This window comes from Convolutriloba macropyga, chromosome 7 (assembly GCF_964194025.1).
Source record: "Convolutriloba macropyga chromosome 7, txConMacr16.3, whole genome shotgun sequence".
Taxonomy (NCBI): Eukaryota; Metazoa; Xenacoelomorpha; order Acoela; family Convolutidae; genus Convolutriloba; species Convolutriloba macropyga.
Window position 1 is genome coordinate 20,012,877 of NC_134474.1, and position 19,772 is coordinate 20,032,648.

The following is a 19,772-nucleotide window of genomic DNA, read 5'->3' on the forward strand; positions in this document are numbered from 1 at the left end:
TGGATCGAGTCTACTATAATATTCACAAATCAACCTCTGGCTGATAAAAACGTCGTTACAGCACTGGCCAGATGCCCGAAATACGCCAGAAAACGTTTTAAATTTCTCGTGTAAATTTACTGAAATTTGTCACTGTTTTCCACAAAAACTGTACGCAACCTGTCAAGGAGACATCTAAAAAGCTCACTTCGAAAAAATTCAAATAAAACACTGGGGCATTAATGAAAGCAGATTAACAATACCAATTGTTTATTCTTTTTATCGATAAGATGGCGCTCGAGAAACTTTGGCTTATAAATTGGATCTTCTGAAACTAATAATAGAAATACGAAAAATCAGTTTTAGGCTAAATGAAGCTGTTTTCAATGTTGTCGGCAAAAGCCCCAAATTTAGTTTCATTCTCCAGATTTTGATCTAAAGTGGCGCCTGCTTGCTACTGTCTCCTCAAAACTCAAGAATTGCTACTCTTGTAAGTTTCTTACAAGATAACCGTTAATTGTTTCCATAACACGGTTATATTGCTAGCGTACTTCTAAGGAACGTTTGTCGTGTAACATTCCTGCTGGAGTCTTAATATATGACCGTCTTCTCACAAGGTATTGTGAGATAACTGTCCTTTGCAAGAGTCTTACAAGGCATTAAGAAGATAACTTGGACTGGGGTTGCCATTTCTGGTAAACAGTTGATGCAACATTTGTCACATTAAAGAAAAGACCATGCTGCTGATGTGAGAAAAGAGATTTCCACTATCAGCATCAACATGAACCCTTAAAAACGAGTCTAACTGAGCCTTTTCCCTCCTCATAAACACGTGAAATAAAAAAACAAATAAGTTGAACTGTAAACATTATGAAGGGAATATATACAAGAGGGATTTATTAAAATTACTAAAAATAGTCCACAAGTTTAAATGACATTTAGACTTCGTCGGCAATGTTGTTTTCCATAATTATTTGTCTGATTTCGCTCAAAACGTTTGTATCATTGGCATTGATTGCTTATTAGCATCAGAGTATGAGTCGAGATCCAGGCACGTAATGTGTCTCTCTCCATAGGTTAGTTTTTCCCTTGTTGTGCAGTTTTCTCTGGCACTGTTGGCACCTGGACACGTGTGCCTGGTCCAGCAGAAGAGCTCCCGCGTGCATCCGGTGTCTGTTCTCGTCCTCTTCCCGCTTCTGCTTTGCTTCCATGGATCGGAGCCACTCAGCTTCCAGGGATCTGGGAAAAAAGTAACATCAATTTGAACAACTTAGTTTATAGTGCCAGGAAAGAGCAACTATCAATTTGGACAACTTAGTGTAAAATGGCACTAAATTTCGGGACAAAGTATTGTAACATGCTACAATAAGTCGTCTTTAACCGCCCAAGGTATGAGACTTTATTAGTACTTTATCTTCTACATCTATCTAGCATCTATTACATAAGTAATAGACACACTCTGGAAGAGAATCTATATTTTGACAGAACTTTTGTGAAATTATTGGTTTGTTTGATCGAATAGATGCTCCATAAAATTTAAAACGATACTGATCAAGTGTTTGTAAGATTATCCTACAACCTGCTTCATTCTTGCTATGTTATGTTCGGGTTGTTAAAGACCACTTTTTGTAAAGTGTTACAAACTTTTTTAATAGAATGCCTCATTTTTCTAACAGTGTGTTAAATTAGCAAACTCAATGGAGTTAGGAAGGCCAGAACCTCCTTTGGGTATTTTGCAATCATATTGCAGGACATCTTACTTTGACAACAAAATTGTGTCTTGTTTACCTCCTTTGGTTGAATGTTCGATTGTGTCTGTTTATGTTGTCTTCGCAGAACTCCTTCTTAACGTCTTTCAACATCTCCTCTTCCTCCTTCTGGTTCAGCAAGTCCATCAAAATCGCTTCTTTCTTCTTTTCACGCGCTATCTACAAAAAAAAACACATTTCAAAAATTAATTCGGAGATGTACTATAACGTTTTGACAAAATTCTAGTTGCTGCTAAAACTCTATATACTCCGTTATATGGTGCAGGTTGTGTTCCGTCATCCAGTATATATTTGATCAGACGCATGGTTGGACCGATCCGGTAGTTCCCGCCAGTTTCATTCAGGGGGGGGGGGGAATGGGCATCTTTTGACGAGTTAGATGACTGGTCACACAGACCATCTATTTAGTAAACTCAATCAGAAGATACATTACGTGGCCAATGTCGGATTTCTCGAGTATATATACTCAATTTTGTCAATTATTTTCACGACCCATGTTTTAATATTATAGTTGTAAGCGTGTATTGAAAGGAATTACATTAAGCAATTTTAGGTCTTACAAAATGTAAGCTTTTTCATAAGATACATGTAACTTGTTTCTACGTTTTAAGTAAAGGAAAATGGTTACTAAAATTGAAAAAAGTAACAAGATTGAAATATGCCTTTCAGACAATGGCCACGTTATGTACGTCTCCTAACCCACCTCTAGAAGCTCTCGCTTGACCTCCTCTTCTCTTATCGCTTTTTCTTTTAGCTTCTGATCAGACGAAGCGTCATGAAGTCCAAATATGGGCTTGTCTGAGTCCGGAACCGCTCTGGGTAACTGTTCAGGCAGACACTTGAGCTGAGTGTCCAGGGCTTTCTTCAGGGCTTCTTTTTGTGTCTCTTTTTCCTTCAGGTAAGCCTCTCGCTGGGCTGCTAAGTCTTCGGCTAGTTGGATTTGCTCGAGCTGAAATATCAAATTTATGGCTTAAATTAGAAACTTTATTAATCAAAAATCTGGCCAATTTGAAATCTTTTTAAAAAATAATCTTCATTGTTTTTTTTCTCGCTATCACTTTAATTTTTATCTCCACTGAAAAACCTTTGAAATAATTATCATGAAATTCTCTGTTCCGACTATGAGACGCCTGAAAACGGACCTTATGGTCTAATGGGGATCTTTCTGGTGCTCGTTTTTTTTAGTGTATTGATCAAGTGTGTAAGTGCTCTATTGATTCTGTAAAGACACCAGTAAACAATTTATTATTATTATTACCTGCTAAAGGTATACGGAAATTGTTACAGAAAAGCCAATGTAGACTGACTATCGTCTCTCGATAGCTTTGCCAAAATTGATGTGACCAATAGCAACACCTTCAGCTTCAGTTTTCTAAATGAAGATATTTGTAAAAATTCACAATGTGAACATGAATACTTTTGTTAAAGACATTGATTACGATTGTGATTTGACAATGTTCAATTTGAAGGACACCGCGAGCTTCAGAAATCATTGAACACCTGTTTTAATTTCAAGCGTCCAATACTTAAGAATATTGACAGAAAATTCAAGTCAAAATCAAAAGAATTAAAGTATAGATGCGCTATCAGAATTTACGGAGAAATTACCTTTTCTAAAAACAGTCTATCATCTTGCATTTTCTTATCTTTCTCAGCTCTCACTTCCACCTGGTTGTTCAAATCCTCATAATAACTCGCTTGTCCAAAAAACTTGTGAGGTGTGTGGGGTCGCTTCTGGAACAAAAAGGAAGGATGGTATCCTGGCTTGCGTGACTTTTCGTCCTTCACAGCATCTGAAACTCCCAAGTTGAATGCTGAGATTGACTTTTGCAGGTTTCTGGCGTCGTAGATTTTCTCCTGTTCTTTCAAAATGGCTTCTGTGTCTCGGAGGTGCTGATATTGAGCAAGGAGTTTGTCCTAAAACACAAGAACCAGGTCTTTACGTAAAATTTACCCTAGATAATGCAAAAACTAGCTTAGATAATCACATGGAATCAAACCACGGTAATCTCGACAAATAATTTTACACAGAAATTTTTTTTCACATAACAAATATTTCCCCTAAGACCAATGAAGAATTCGCTGAAACAATGAACAGTTAATGAAGACAGAAATAAAACTGAACAAACTTTGACTGTTAGACGAGATAGCGTTCGAGGCTGATAACCTATATTTATCGTTAAGTTTGCCTTCCCATGTAGCTACAATGTTACTGTTTCTAAACGTTGGCCGGAAAAATTAGCTATAAAACATTAAATGTTTTATTGACTTTTTCTTTCTCTATATACTTTGTATTATATTTTCCAAATACACAAAAATATAAGATTTTGAGAACAGTATATTTTAATTTAGGAATAAAATCGCTTCGTGCATTGTTAGAGTTTTCATTTTTTATTTCGACAGCAGTTCCCAAAAAACAAGGTATTGTTTTGAAATTATCACAACAATATTATAACAAGACGTTTATAAGATTAAAGCAATGAGAAATATAAAGTAATATACTCATTTAATAAGACAACAAATACTATTTGAAATGTGTTTCCAACCAGGTCGCAGTTAACTCTCTGCTCAAAATTTGAAAAAAAACAGGTTTGATAAAAAATAGAAGACCGCAAAGTATGTTCTGCAATTCCTCGTAGCAATTAAATGTCAATACATGGCAATGGCTGACAGATTTTTGTTCTCTCATTTTATTCTGTTGAAAAAATCTGTTGGTTTAACAGCATATTGCTTTCAGATTAGAGAAAAAATGAATTAAGAAATTTGAACACTATAAAATTAGATAAAATTCATTTTGCAGCCAACACGAGCAAAGTAGAGCTATGACCTGGTATTTGTCTCTAAAATGCAGGCTACTGCAAACACTAATAAAGGCCACACTCAAATTTTTTAATGGTATAACAGTTGCTTCTGGAATCTATAACAGAAGATAGAGCAGCATTCAGGCCCATATCTGGTACACACTCATCCGAAGAAACTTCGCGATGCTGGCCAAATTTAGATTTCTAAAAAATTTATTGCGACCAATAACCAAGTTCAAACCCGATTGTTCTCGCAGACCTTAAAACATCTTTCTTTAGACGGTTATTTTGTAAGAGAGTTGCGACACTCTTACAAGATAACGAGCTTCTCGCAAGACCTTTGCAAGATAATGATCTTATTCGGGAGAACAAATGTCAGCAAAACGACAATTTCATTAATAACTTAGACATGTGACAAAGAAAAAATATTCAGAACAGGTTGCTTTTACTTTTTGAAAAACCATTCGGAATACTACGCAGTTCAATTGTTGTATGAAACTACTCAAATATTACTTTGCAGTGGAATTTAAGTAACTCAGTCAGTAGAAAAAGAGCAGTTTCTTGCACGTTTGGCTAATTTGAACTGATAGCAAACAATTTTCTGCTAACAACGATCACAGGTTACCTGTAATTGGAAAACTTGTAAGGCCGTAGTACGGCACCGTATAAGCCTGGAATGAAAACCGTACTAAAATCTTGTAATGTTGACAACGGTCCGTAGTATGGCCGTAATAAGTTTCATAAGTTGCATTATTAAGGCTGTATCAAGATCAAAAACGTGCCGTACTAAGGCCTTACCAAATTTATTATGTTTTTTTAGTAACATAATTGCCAGGCAGCTGTCGGAAAATTCTCTGGTCAAGTTTACAACAGACTACTTGGCAGTTTTCTAGTTAAATTTCCTCCTCCTTTTTCAATCGGGGCTTGGGACTGGCAGTTGCGGAGTTACTGAAAATAACTATAGGAGAATTGATGTAGCACTGTAAAAATACCGCACTCGCACAGTTCTCCGAAACAAACAAAACAACAAAACAAGATAACAGTATTCATTTAATTATAAAAAAACTAACAAGTTGTCGGCAAATGACTTGAGGTCAAGTGAGAAATTGACAATTTCATTGGAGGTTTATATGGTATATTCGACATCTGTAAGAAAAAAATGGCGTTCGTTTCCTAAAAAAAATTGAGCCCGCAGTTTAGCAATTGACTTTAACTTTCATACTGATTTTAAATTCAAGACGAACTATCAACTCGAGAAGGCCTTGATCAATAAAAGAGGCCCAATTAAATCATATCTAAAAAAATACGTATGAGTTTTTGATCAAACTGAAAAAAAACTGATCGCAAAGTGACAACGGTGGTTAATTATGACTAACTTGTCAGTCAGAGCTGCTACACAAAATAAACATGATGTCCACAGATAGTAATAAAATGCGTTTTTTTTTCGAAAACTGTTTAGTGGATATTTGGGATTGATTCAATGTTTTTTCGATACCAAACAAATTGACATTAAAAAAGTCTCAAAATTCTTGACTCTTAACAACGTGTTGATTTTTTGTTAGGTTATTGAACATTTCTCGTGGAAAATACTGCAAATTGGAAAAATTGGATAACTTGATACGGCCTCTTTTGGAGCTTCTACTAAAATTTGTAATTTTTTGGGAGTTATGAACCTCGTAGCCAGGGATAAAAAAACATTAAAAAGCAGTCTAATTGCGTTAAACGTTTTCAAATTCGTTAAACGTTAAAGATCATTTTTAGCTGCTCAAAATTGAGAAGCCAGGCCGTACAGTTGTTTTATACGGTGCAGTATAAAAATTGATAGGGCCGCATATCATGCCGTACTAAGTTTTGTCATTTTTTACGGCACCGCACAAGTTCTTGTAAGTTTGTAAGTTTTCGAAGTTTTGTCTAAGGAAGGCAACATGGGCTATTGCTCCCCTTATTTTTTAATACCAGTCGGAATTTTAAAAAAAATTCAAGCCAATCAAAAAAATAAATTTTGAACTCCTTGATCCTGTGACTACAGGTTTTCACTAAAATTTTTCGGAAGTGCTCTGTTGCATCACGCAAAATCTTTATTAGAAAGTGCAAGATGTTGGTAAAAGGAAAGATCCATTATCCATGGTGTAACAATACCGCTCCCAAAAATGGCTTCTCCGTTGGTACACCCTGAATTTAAAAATGCAGCAAAGTATCCAAGTACCCTGCAAACCAATGTAGCCAGGGAATCCTAGGAAACATACCTCTTCTTCTATCCTCTTCTGTCGCTCAGCTGAGAAGTCCACTGGGATATTCCTGTTGTCTCTCTGGTGACATAGATAACATAATTCTTGTCCAGCTGGACTCCTGTGGCAACATTCCGACATGTTTGATGCTACCGACTCTGGTCGACCTCCAGATAGGGGAGCAGGAATTCGAGCTGATCTGAGGTTAGGTGATGTGTTTGACCTGAAAAGAAACTCTTATGAAAACAAACATACTCTTTATAATTTCTGCTGACTTTTAACATTGAATGCAGTTTAAAATACCAGAAAAGAGGAGGTAGCAACAATCCGCTCAATTTCAAATCGAAAGCTTTAATCTGATTTCTATTAGGTGTGGAGGCCGTATTGGACTACAGGGCGTTTAGCCGACAACCAAAAAAAGATATGAGAAAAATGAGTTTTAGAATTCTGCTAAAAAGATAGTTTTATGCTTATTCATACGCGTCAATCGGGGTTTTCTATTGTAAATGACAGACAGTAAGCATAAGAACTAGGCTACACAGTAATTGAGATAGGGTCATTTGGGACTCAATCATGATTTGCCCTCAATCGTCATTTGCCCAGTAGCAGAAGCAGTCAATTTAACTCTCTAAGTTTCAATCAATTACCTTCAATTATTTGGAGGGCTAAAAACCTAAACGAAAATTTAATACATTTGTATAGATAGAGAGGGTAATTACCTCATATTTTTTGTTACACGGGTTGTCGTTTCTTAGTATAGTCAAACAAAAATCATATATGATGTCATACAAGTCGTACGCTATTTCTTAGTACGATCCTTGTACAATTACAGGAAATCATATATGATTTAGTACGACAACAAGGACATCATATATTATACTTGTATGATTAGTACGAGATCATAAAAGAGAACTCGCTCATGAGACTACAATGACTAAACTAAAACCATTTATGATACATGTATGATTAAAAGGAAATCATAAATGCTTTTTTATGACTACCCGGAAACAATACTTGATCCATGCATGATAACCAGGATATCATAACATGTGTAATGTAAAATAGCTACCAAATTGTCCGAAAATAGCCACCGTTGACCCATGACAGACTTTGGGATCGAAAAAGTTAGAAAAAAAACAACGATAAAAATTGGCGTCAACCTAATTTTTCTAAGTGTTAAAAATTGTTCTAATTTCTTCTGCCGTTTTATTAGATGAGATAATAGTCTGGATTCTCCTTTCAAAATGGAGAACAAGAAGTTTAATGCAAATACCAGGCAGCAATATACTCCAAGGAACTTTGATAACATAAAGCACGAGAAAAGTTGACGACAAACTTTTTTTACTTAGGGTCCAGTTTATGATTCGTTTATGATTACCAGGAAATCATACTTTCATAAATGACCTAGTACAATAACCAGGAAATTTGAATACCATAACGGGGATAAAATGAACTCATATCATTTTCTATCTTACTTCAAGTGAAATGAGCGTCACAATTGGGGTCGTTTGAGCGTCCGTTAAAAAATTGTATGCCCTTTGTATTATTACGAGGATATCATACAAATCATATATGACCTTGTATGATCACCGGGAATCATATATGACCTTGTATGATCACCGGGAATCATATATGACCTTGTATGATTACCGGGTTTTTTGTATGACCGGAAACCCGGGTAGTTGAATCTAAGTCATATTACAAATTAACATCAAAAGTGAGCGGTACACAATTATGCCTAAATTTGGCAAGCGTTTTCTTATTTTTCACCTTTAACTCTTTTACAGGCCTAGATCAATTTTTCCATTAGTGGATAGAAAAATTAAGCAAATGTTGATGGTTGTCTAAATTTTACATCTCAGAAAACCTCAATGTAAAAGACCAAAGCAGTATACACTCCTTGTGTATCATGTTGCGTATCCTTCAAAATAGTCGTAAACAATGGACCAATCACACCCACCCCCTCATTCCATCTGTTTTACAAACCTCTTGAGACCCTGAATGGCTGCTTGACTGCGTTGAGTGGAGGGTGCGCCTGTTGAGGGAGGTTTGCTCTTGACAGCTGGCAGATCTCCACCTTTGGATGGAAGTCCCAGATCCACTGCACTTCCACCCAGCAGTTTTTCATCTGAAGTGCCTCCGACATCGGGTTCAGCTCTCTCGGATCTAAAACAGTACCGATTAGTGGTTTGAGAAGATCCGGAGTTCCTCTAGTGTTCGGGAAAGTTCTGTTCGGAAAAGTTCCTATCAGTTTGCATCAATTTTATCCCACAAAAGAAATTAAATAGTTTTAGCACAAAATTCGTCATTCAAGCGTTTTGAACCTTTGTCTAAGGTAATAGCTACGGAAAAAAAGTCTTGATCCAACCGATCAACGAAATGGTGCAGAGCGTTCTCACGACCTGTAGCATATTTATACTAAATTAATTGTAATGTAATATATATCTTTCACATAATGATTTGATAAGTTCAGGTATCTTCGCGAATTTTTAGAACAATCTTATGCTGTCAACCCTATATGTAGACGATTGTGAACCAAACTTATCATGGCGAATCAAGTTTCAGTTCATAAGGGAAATGTAGAGAACAAGAAGACAAAGCTTTTGTACACACAATAATATAACTAAAAAATAACAGAAAATTAACTATTTGGAGAAAATCTAATTAAACCAACCTATGCTCGTCTCGAGGCGAATCTGCCCCCTCTTCAACATCATTCTCGGCTATCGCTGGCAGAGGTTTCGGCCCGACCCGATTCACAGCCACACTGGGCAGGATGAGGGTTGTGGTGCCTGGACGGGAGGTCACTGGTCTGTCTGTCATGACTGAGTCTGGAGTGAATGGCCTGTTAGCCATTAGTGTCATGACTTCACTGCTGTCATCGAGAGAGTTGATGAACTCTTTGAAGAAGCGCATCTTCACTTTCTTATCCCTGCAAATTAAGGAACTTTTTACAGTGTAAAAGTTAAAGGTCAAGCAAATAGGTTGAAGAAACAAACTTTTAAGCATCCATGTCGAGTGACCTGATGAAATTTATGCAGCTTTGAAATTTCATCTTAATTTAGGCTCAAATTACACTCCCGGACCGAACTCCAAGTCAATATCAGCTCTAGGCAAGTCTAAATGGTAGACATTTGGTTTCAAAAAGGGCGAGTCTAATTACAAGTCTTACAAATGTGACAAGTCTTGGCCAAGACTTGGATAACACTTGCAAGTTGATTCTCAAGTCAAAACCAATTTTCAAAAATTGTCGAACAAAAATTTCAGATTTTGAAAGTTTTTGGTACGTGCCACGATTTCGAGGTTAATTATCACTCACATTCACGGGGTCCTCCAATAATGATATCAACTAATACCAAAATGATATTAAAGGGTAAGGGAGGACATTGAGAGTCCGAATGGACCATTTCAGGTGTTCCTGGGCCATTTTCAGCCGTTTCAGCCGTTGCAGGCTGTTTCCGGTCAAAATTTTAGGAAAAGTGACTGAACTTGAAGCATACTTCAGATCTTGCTATTGTGTTTGGCATTTCTACTAGAGGAAAAATGACAGAGGACACCGCTGTGAAGGTTTCCATGTTTTCCTGGGCCATAATGATGCAAATATCGCAAAATATTGACTCACTGATAGGTTATAGTCGGAATGACCTTATTTAAACTTGAATTTTGACTGCCAAGTCATAACCAAGACTTGGATTTAGACTTGCCAAGTCTTGACCAAGACTTGGAGTCATATTGGTCGAGTCTGGGCCAAAACTTGGATTAGATTTGTAAAGTGTCAAAATTGACATTGCCATAGCTGGAAATCACAAATAAAATGAGACTTGCAGTGGAACTTGCCCAGCACTTAGCATTGGGTCTGGGCTGGGATTACGTGAATTTATGTCGGCAGTGGATAAGTTTCTAAAAACTAGATTCTGTCAGTGAATTACGATAAAACTTTTCTCAAAACAGATATAAAACTAGAAAAAAGTTGTCCATGCTTTTAATTGTACAAAATAATTGCATGCGAATTGAAATCGAAAAGTCTATTTAATAGCGTGAAAGAGTTAGCTCCTACGATGTCTGCACATGAAAGAAGCATCCATTTTTTATGTAAAAACCAGTGAAACTACTGATCAGACTTTGTTCTTGCACATAGAGCCTGCCCCGGAAAATTTCAAGAACGCATGGACAAAGTCTGGACAAAAGATGACAATTAATCAGAAGTCAATTCGACCTAAATTGACACTCTCAGATGTCTACTTGAGCGCACGAAACTCTGCACCAATGACGCACGAAATTCCAATAAGAAGTGCATATAAAATTTCTCTTTTCTATACCACAATAAACAGTTTGTCAAAAAAACCCCTGTAAACCAAAGTAATGTGAGTTTCCTGTTGATGCAATTATTTTTTTGAGTTCATCAGAGATTTCTTTGAGTTGACAGAAGTCTGTACAAATGTTGGAACAAACTTTTGTTAAAGGTACCCCAAAAAAACCGGAGGAAGTCCACCCAACGCAAATGTCTGATCGGATATAGTTTGCTTTAAAAACTGATTGCACGGAAGTTGGATCATAGGTCAGTTCGGTCTGAAGCAATTTCACCAGAATTTGCATTGGCTTGATCAACGGTAATTTTGGACATCCACCTGAGAAGCTTTGGTGTAAAAATGAAGAACCAACTTGATGGATAGTCGTCCCAATTCTGGAAAAACGAATTCGACATTGTTGTTATTCTGCACACTCCTTCCCAGCCACGTCAGCACTTCCTTGGCACACGCTTCCACTATTTCCCTGGAAACGAAAAAAAAACAGATATTATTATCGGCTTCAAATTAATTACTTCGAAAAACAAATAGTAATCTTGCACATATTAACATTGTAATTAATTATTTTCGACAGGTTTGATTAACCGGTTGGGTATCTGCAATGGATTCTATAAGACTATATATCCCGACCTCTTATTAGGTTTAAGCCTTAATCAGAGTGAACAATCCCAAAACAATATTTGGTTAAAACCAGCTCGTGAAAACAAAAAAAATGTTCACGTGCGGAAAAAAACCCGAGTTGAGATTTTCGTTCCAAATATACATAATAAAACATAAGTTCCCTGTTGACTACTAACCTGTGAAATGGGCTCTCAAATGCAACAGCAGCAAAATTCAGGGGCACAACTGGCACTTCGCCCGTCTGGTATATCTTCTGGTTGGGCAGCCCGTGTTGCATCACAAACTTTTCTGACACCACAAAAACTGGCCGGTTGACCTCTTTGGCTTTCTTGGACGGGATGTTGGTGAACTATAAAGCGTCGAAATCTTTTAGAGTTTTATACCATTCGAATAAAATAACTCTCCGAATATTAATTATTAGTTTTATTCAGTAATAACTTATTTTAATTGGTTGCACATTAATCACTCTAGAAAACGCAAATTTTGACGAAATTTAAGTTCAATTCAAATTTGGCCATGATAAGTGGAACTGATTAAAATATAAATCTGAACAGAGACGATTTCAGTGTTGAATCTAGAACAAGGATTGTGCGACGTTTAAAAACACAGAGCATAGTCCTCCGAATCGAAAGAGGTCACTGACCTTTTTGGTGAACGAGAAAGTGCCCAATCCGTTCACGTGTACTCCCTTGTGCTGCTGGAGTTGTTTGACAATGAACTCAGAGATGTAAGCCCAGATGGAGGCGATGTCGTCATCAGAGAGACTCCCGATTGTCTTCTGCTTTGGTTTGGTGTAGTCACGCAACACGTCTACACTACGACTGAAATTGAAAGAACAACACTCAATGAGTTACTTTAGAAATTTTACAAGTGCAGCCCCCCCCCACCACCCGACTCCGTCTATACATGCTAAAGACCAGCAAGAGTATCTTTGATACCATATTAAGAACATAGAGACAGAAAACATTCTTGGCTGATGAGACTAATATTGATCATAGGTATCATTTCTAAGATGGGTCCATCAGTGTCTATCATAAAAAGTTTACACGTTTAATATTGTATGTGTCAACCGTTAGGACCAATTCAGTTGGCCGAATTAGGTACCTGAGTACCTAAAGTCCTATACATAGTTTCACCCAGTAAATTTTACTAATTTAACAGAAAGTGAGTGAATGCCAGAAAAGTATTCAATATATCGAAAAATAACATGGCACGTTCAGGGTCATTAAGAATCGCGAAAAAATACAATTATTACAATGAGTAAACAAAACAAAAATTATCTATTTATTTTTTGCATCCACGAAAACCAGAACCATGAAAAATTGAAGTCGTGCTATGCAACCTTACCAAAACTATGATTTTTTATAGTTGACAACAAAATCTTTAATAAAATCTTGCAGATTTCTTCTGAAAGTCTCACAACTACATAGATAGGATAAAAGTTGATTGCTCAAAACTTCAAGACCTCTCTGGGATAAGCTTTTGTCATAGTATCTGCTCATAATAATTGTTTGATGAAAACATTTTCTAGGTCTTTTATGTTTCTATTAGCCAAAATTTGGTGGCCAGTTTCCAATGAGCATATTGATTGATTGTCTTTGATTGGTTGTTGAGAAAAAAATATAAAAAACTACTCTGTAGTCGAGCAAGACGCAAACATGTGGTCTCTTCTTCTGAAGTTTAGAAAAACTGTAGTTGATTCGATTTTCGAACTATGACAACACGCTTTTACTGCCCAACTTAAATCTTTGTGTAAGGTAAAGCTTACAATTATCAAGGGTGCTCAATAAGATAGCTATGTATTAAAATGGCTAAAGGCATGATAATTGGCTATTTCACTTTTTTTTGTGAGCAGTCTCTCAAGTTGTATAAACATTGAACACGTTAGGTCTTTTTCGATAGCTGACTTTTGTTTTTTAAATACTAATTAAGCTTATCATCTGTTGTTAGTGCCAAATAGAGCACTTCATCAAAATTGTAGTGACTGCGGCCGATAAATTTCAATGAATACAACAATTTTGATTTTACCTGCATTCAGTTTGAGTGCTAGTGACCTAAATTACCCCAGTACAATATCTATTGAGTAGTCAAGTAATTTGTCACGGCTAAGGGTTACAATGGGATATTAAAAGAAAAGTGTCATCGGCGTGTTGAACGATTCCACACGTTTTTAGATCTAATCCATTTACATAAAAATTGAATAAAGGGGGCGTTAGAACTGTACACTAAGGCGAAAAAAAATAATTTAATCCAATCCGACGTTTCTTGGCTCACCGTCACTATTTGCAATTTACCGCTAAAAAAACTTGGCAATATTTCTTCGGATGATTTTTTGAGTGGATTGCTTTAGAAAAATCAAGCTCATCTGGTAAACGTATTCTCATTCAATTTCTTTCTTAACACATTTAATCAAGAATATCAATTTTATTTTACAGTAGGAGGCGCAATACTTGCATTTTGAAACAAAAAAACTTCGTAGTGTTAAGAAAAGCCAGAATTCGGGAGAAAAAGAATACAAATGCGTTTTTATGAGAAAAAACGTAGGATACGAGCCAAACTTTTTGAGCAAAGGTTAGGAGATGAAGAAATGAGCAGAATACTGACAAAAATACCCCGAATCCTTGGTCTTGCACGCATGTTGTTCGGTGCACTCCATAATCGCAATAACCTTTAGAGCTTTCAATTGAATTTTCCAGCACTCTTCGATCATTCCCGCTCATCATTCCCGAGTTCTAATACCATTGGTCAGCAATATGCTCAACGGATTTGTTTCTGGTATATTCATTAAAAAAAGACTTCCATCAAATGTACCACAACGTTTTAAAGCAGTTAAAACTTAGATATGACTCTTGGATATTAATTTTAATATAAAGGACACAATATATTGAAACACACTTTATGAATCTCAAAAAAACAACATGAAACTTCTTTAAATATCATTTTGCTGCTGATATTGCAACTTTTTGTGGAGTAAATGATTTTGTGATCAAATGAAGCATCTCTCTCATGGCACAGAGAAATTTATTCTATATCTTTTTTTAAATCGAAGTTGTTTTCTTCAATCTGTTTTGTAAAATAAAATTTGAATCTAAATAAAAATCGATTTGAAAGTGTTGTCCATTGCGTATGCTCAGATTTTTACACTGAGTGATTTTCCACAATGCTGTGAAGAAAACATGTGTAGTAATTTTTACGACCCAAGAAACTTAGAACACTTAGCTTTCGTCGTTCTTCATGTTTAGTTTATTGAGTGGTCTCTTGTGCTTTTTTCTTTTAAAATGGCTGTCGTTTTCTCTTTTAATCAAATTGTAATTAACCAAAAAATTTTTTTTGAGGCAAAGAAAGGCAATCTCAGCAAAATTTTTTCTCCAAAAACTTTTATCTCCAAAATTTTCGAAAAGAAAAATCTTGTAGCCTTTAACTATGTATCAATCTACCTAAACTATTCAAAAATTAAAATCTAAATTAATCTAAATCTAAAAATTAACCTAAAAGCAATGCAAGTATTGATTTTTTTTGTTATTTTGCTCCAAAGAAAGCATTTTTATGAAGAGGCTGAAAAAATTTTGGTTGCAACAACAATCTAAATCCTTTCTCATTAGTAATTCATGCGAAATTTTACTGAAATTTATTAAATGAACAGTGAATTAAAATCACAGAAATACTTTTCCGATAAAAAAGTTTCAGATGAGTTTTCATCTAATTCACACCGTACATAAATCTCTCTTTTTTTCAATTTTCTTATGTGATTTCAATATAAAGTTCGGTTTTACTGTAGCCTAAGAAAGTGTCTACATATTTAAAAATACATTTAGACGATTAGTTTTTGTACATTCAATCTGCAATTACGGATTTTGTAATTCTGTTTTCTCTAAAAAAATTCTGTTGCGCAATATTCTTTTTTTTCGTTCTTTTCTTCACTCACTGGATCACTCTCTATCATCCTTGTTTCTCGAGATCTCGTATATTTCCTACTCTCTTGTAATGTGATGCCTTCTTATTGGATATCATACCATCAAGAAAAATTCTCCTCATATTGAATCTAGTATCAAAAACCTACGTGTTTATGAAAAAAATGTAACGTTTTAAGGATCACGTGGAAAAAAAACAATAGTTACTGCACAATTACTCAGAAATTTTTATGGAATCATTAGACATAAGAATATCATTTCCCTTCAGTTTCCACTTAAGTGACGCCAAAACACAGATCAATTGTTCTAAGAATATCTTCGAGGCAAATTGGATAGTCGTTCAAAAGTCAGCTCATTTACACCACAAATTGCATTTTTTGTCAAGAACTATGAATTTTATGCTTTCGTTGTTAACACAGTACATTAATTTGCGATTAATGCAGTTGATTATTTCTTGTTTTATCTGTTATTGTTTTTCGATTTTATCTGTTATCAGTTTTCCATTTCAATAATTTGTTGTCCTAATCAAGGAAGTTGAACTGCAGTAATATATTCCTAAATTATGGTAGGAGCCGGAAAAGCTTTGGCTTTTTGCAAAGTTTTTGTTGTATACAAAGAATTAAAAACTAGGAAAAAAATAAGCAGATTATTAACAAACACTTTCTTATGAAAGTCATGATCTTTTCGCTCAATGGGAAAATCTAGAAAAATAGCGGATGTTCACTAAGATCAATGAAACTGAGAAATTTCTGGACCAAGGTTATCATAGTTTTAGTAAAACCAGGGAGATAAAAAGACCTAAACGCGTTCAAATTTATTCGACTTACCCGGTATCAATCCCTGTCAACGGATGCGATTCTTCTGTCGCCATGGTAAACTTAGACTGTACTAGATTTCAAAAATTTTGAGTGAAAATCGCAAATAAATATACCGCTAAAAATTGGCACTAAATTGGCACATCAAAAGTATTTACACAACATTTTATAAATTTATTACAAGGTGGTAGTACGTGTTTGACTGTGTTTATTCGATATTTACGTTTTGATAGATGATAATGTATACAATATATGTGCCAGCTAGCTTAGCAACAAAACAGTGAACAAACCATATATGCACAATTTGAAAGCAAAGCGATGATTCGCAGCTGTACAATATAAATCTGTGAAGCGTTTTAAAAAGAGCACAAAATTGGTTTGAAAAGGTTGTACGGTAGCCGGTATGCGTTTTATGTGTGGCTATTCTATGCTGTGTACTTCTTACTGATATTAATTATGAATTTGTTTTGTGAAGATGAAGCATGAGCACTGGTGTTTGATGGTACAAGTGCACCCATTTTGAGGGCCGGAGAGCGACGCTGATCGAAGGCGCCTCATTAACGTTTTTTGACACTAATTTGTTTTTCAATTTTGCTCATTTCTGAGGACAGGAGGACCAAATTGTTTGTGCTCAAAGCTATAGGATATAGTGGATTTTCAAAAATGACAGTTGTGAAAGTCACCTGCAGTGTCATAATCTCCCACCAAATCACATTCAATTCGGCTTCAAACAAGTAAACTCAAGATACAAGACCCAAGCCGAGAGACCAATTTTTTCACTCAATAAAAAATATTTTTAGAAGGCGCTTACTCAGCAAAAAAAATAGGTTGTCAAGGCACCGTTTTAAAAATTTTTATAAATATTTATAAAAGTGTGAAACCCTTCGTATAAAAAATAGTTCGGAAGCTAGGAAATTTTTGATCAAAGTAACGGGCAATTAAATTCTCCATTTTATTAAAACCTCAAAACCGATGGCAACGAATACGGACCAAAACTCTATTCTCATTCCAACAGTCCTTCAAAATTACACTCCTAGAGTAAAAAAAGGAGGCTGGCTAATGTGAGATTGCATATAATGTTGCGACCCCACACATCGACAAACTTTCCTCAAATGTCTACCAGTTGAAACAGAGATAGGCTGCCTCCAAAATAATGAGTTCAAATTTTATTTGATCTTTTATAGATTTTCCAAAAAAAGGACAGTCATCTATACAAAAAGAATTTCACACCAGTGAAATCATTTTTTGTTGTTTCATTGGTATGAGTACTCAATGTGAATGATATGTAATAACATATATCGTATTTTCTTAAGCAGTAAAAACAATGTTGCCCAGTGAACATTTTCGTTAACCAAAAAGAACCAAAAGTGATATCCAAATATCAACATGAATCTGTTTTTCAAAATTATCTCTAACTCATGTCTTTTAGGATTTGAAAAACGGCAAATCTCTTAAGACTATATTGAGAAATGCAAAATGAAATCAAATTCAAATAGAGGTTCGGCACGCCATATAATCACAAGGCCAGTCACACTTGAAACAAGCCACGTTTGCCCGAGGAACGCATCAAAAGACTAGTCTATCGGATCATATAAACAAAGGAATGCGTAACCAAAATACAGAAAATTTTCATGAAGCAAACTCTGATTTTAATTAAAAAATTTTGGTGCTGATCAAATACAATATTACAGTAGGGTCCAAATTTAAAATATACTTAATTATAAGATCTCTAATTGCCAACCAACCACTTCCGACAACAACAAATATCTTCAAAATCAGTATAAAAACATAACATATAGTAATCTGCGACAGAAAACAAAGAGAAAACGAAGAAAAAATTATATGGCCGCAAAAAAATAAAAAGAAAAAAACAGTTCGAAAACTAAATAATCCACATTGTAATCAAAATTTGTTTGATTCCAAAACCGCAATAAAATTAAAGTAATAGCGTTGACACTGCTTCAGGTTTTTATAAACCGTAAATAATTTTAATTGCCAGATAATTGGGCAAAAACTAACAAACTTTGATAGAAAGAGAACAAAAATGTCAAAAAATTCAGAGCAGATTTTTTCACAGAAATTGTAATTCTCGATAACTACTCGAAAATTTAAAAGTGGTGATTTTTTAGATTTCTTTGTCTATGTGGGAAGGGAATTCTAGTGATTTTACTCACAAATTTCTACAATAAATATATCGACCGGCCAATTTTGATTGAAAAAAAAACGCTTGAGCATATATTGTTCCTCCCTCCATAAGGGGGTTGGAAACTAAAACTTGTGTTCCTTTATTGGTGTTGCAATAAAAGCAAAGTTTAGAACATATCGAAATTTTGCGATTGGTTGACTGAAATTATTGTTAGATAAAGCACAATATTTATACTAAGCCTGTTGCAGTAGTTCAACGCAATCGAAAGTCTTAAAGTTAAAGAGAATTAAAAACTGTTTTACTTCAAAACTTAGGAGAAATTTTCTCAGCTTTTCTTTCAAAATTGAATATTTTGAGAAGATATGCTCATTGCTCAGAAGTATTTGATCAGTGTTTGCAAAGGTAGATGGAAATTTTTCTGTAATTATGATTAAAACCTCCAATTTTTTCTGCTCCATAATTATTGTTGGTAATCAATTGTGCGAAAATTTTGTTGCGTCAACATCTCTATTCAAATGGTCTTTTTGTCATTTCTTTAAAGGAATTTTGTCTTCCAGAACATAGAAAAATTACAAAACCACAATCCGTGCTTTTTTAATTACAAACTTTGCCTCAATTTATTTTGAGTGAGATCTAATTAAATCCTGTAATTAAGAAATGCATTATGAAGCAACATTTCTTCGTTCTGTTACATAATTGTTCCATTGGAAGTTCAACAGATATTGTATGTTATCAGTATTCTAAAAAAACAATCAACTATATTTTAGCTTAGGTCAATTACAACGCAACTTTTGCTAGCACAATTTACGCTCTTGATTCAATTAGCTCAACTTGCACTTTCAACACCTCAACTCTCTATTGCTGGACACCATGATTTATACCGAGTAATTTTTCCAGCATATCAAACGGACTCAATCATACGCGTTAAAAACCAGCACTACAGGTACGCGCCAGGCAAGTTGTCCGCACTAAGACTAAGAACGTATTAGTATTGACACTTTCCACTATCAACTTATTTCAGTTTGGGCCCTCAAGACTTCAAACAAATGTTTTTTTCATTTAGGCGTTCAAATATCAACCATTTTCTTACTTGCTTATTGATTGCAACTATCAGTTGCACTAGGGAGACTTGCTTGAAGCAGAATTTCTCATGGGAATGAACAGTAGCCTCCAATAAGAACCCTTACAAACCATA

General features: G+C 35.2%; 3 protein-coding genes across 3 annotated transcripts in view; 1 reads left to right on the top strand and 2 right to left on the bottom strand.

The window, feature by feature from the left end:
- Window positions 1-19,772, bottom strand: part of LOC142342683 (tubby-related protein 4-like) — a 450,983-nt gene that overhangs the window by 340,218 nt on the left and 90,993 nt on the right. The gene's annotated exons all lie outside the window — the stretch shown is intronic.
- Window positions 1-19,772, top strand: part of LOC142342684 (apoptosis-resistant E3 ubiquitin protein ligase 1-like) — a 330,839-nt gene that overhangs the window by 116,288 nt on the left and 194,779 nt on the right. The gene's annotated exons all lie outside the window — the stretch shown is intronic.
- LOC142342679 (coiled-coil domain-containing protein 81-like) lies at window positions 818-16,749 on the bottom strand. The gene is made up of 11 exons (XM_075394164.1): window positions 16,444-16,749; window positions 12,349-12,526; window positions 11,882-12,054; window positions 11,440-11,550; window positions 9,452-9,709; window positions 8,764-8,943; window positions 6,796-7,000; window positions 3,357-3,665; window positions 2,452-2,697; window positions 1,768-1,907; window positions 818-1,218 (listed from the first exon to the last, which is right to left on the bottom strand). The coding sequence occupies exons 1-11, from the start codon at window positions 16,485-16,487 to the stop codon at window positions 1,008-1,010; spliced, it is 2,055 nt and encodes a 684-aa protein (XP_075250279.1). The 5' UTR covers window positions 16,488-16,749; the 3' UTR covers window positions 818-1,007.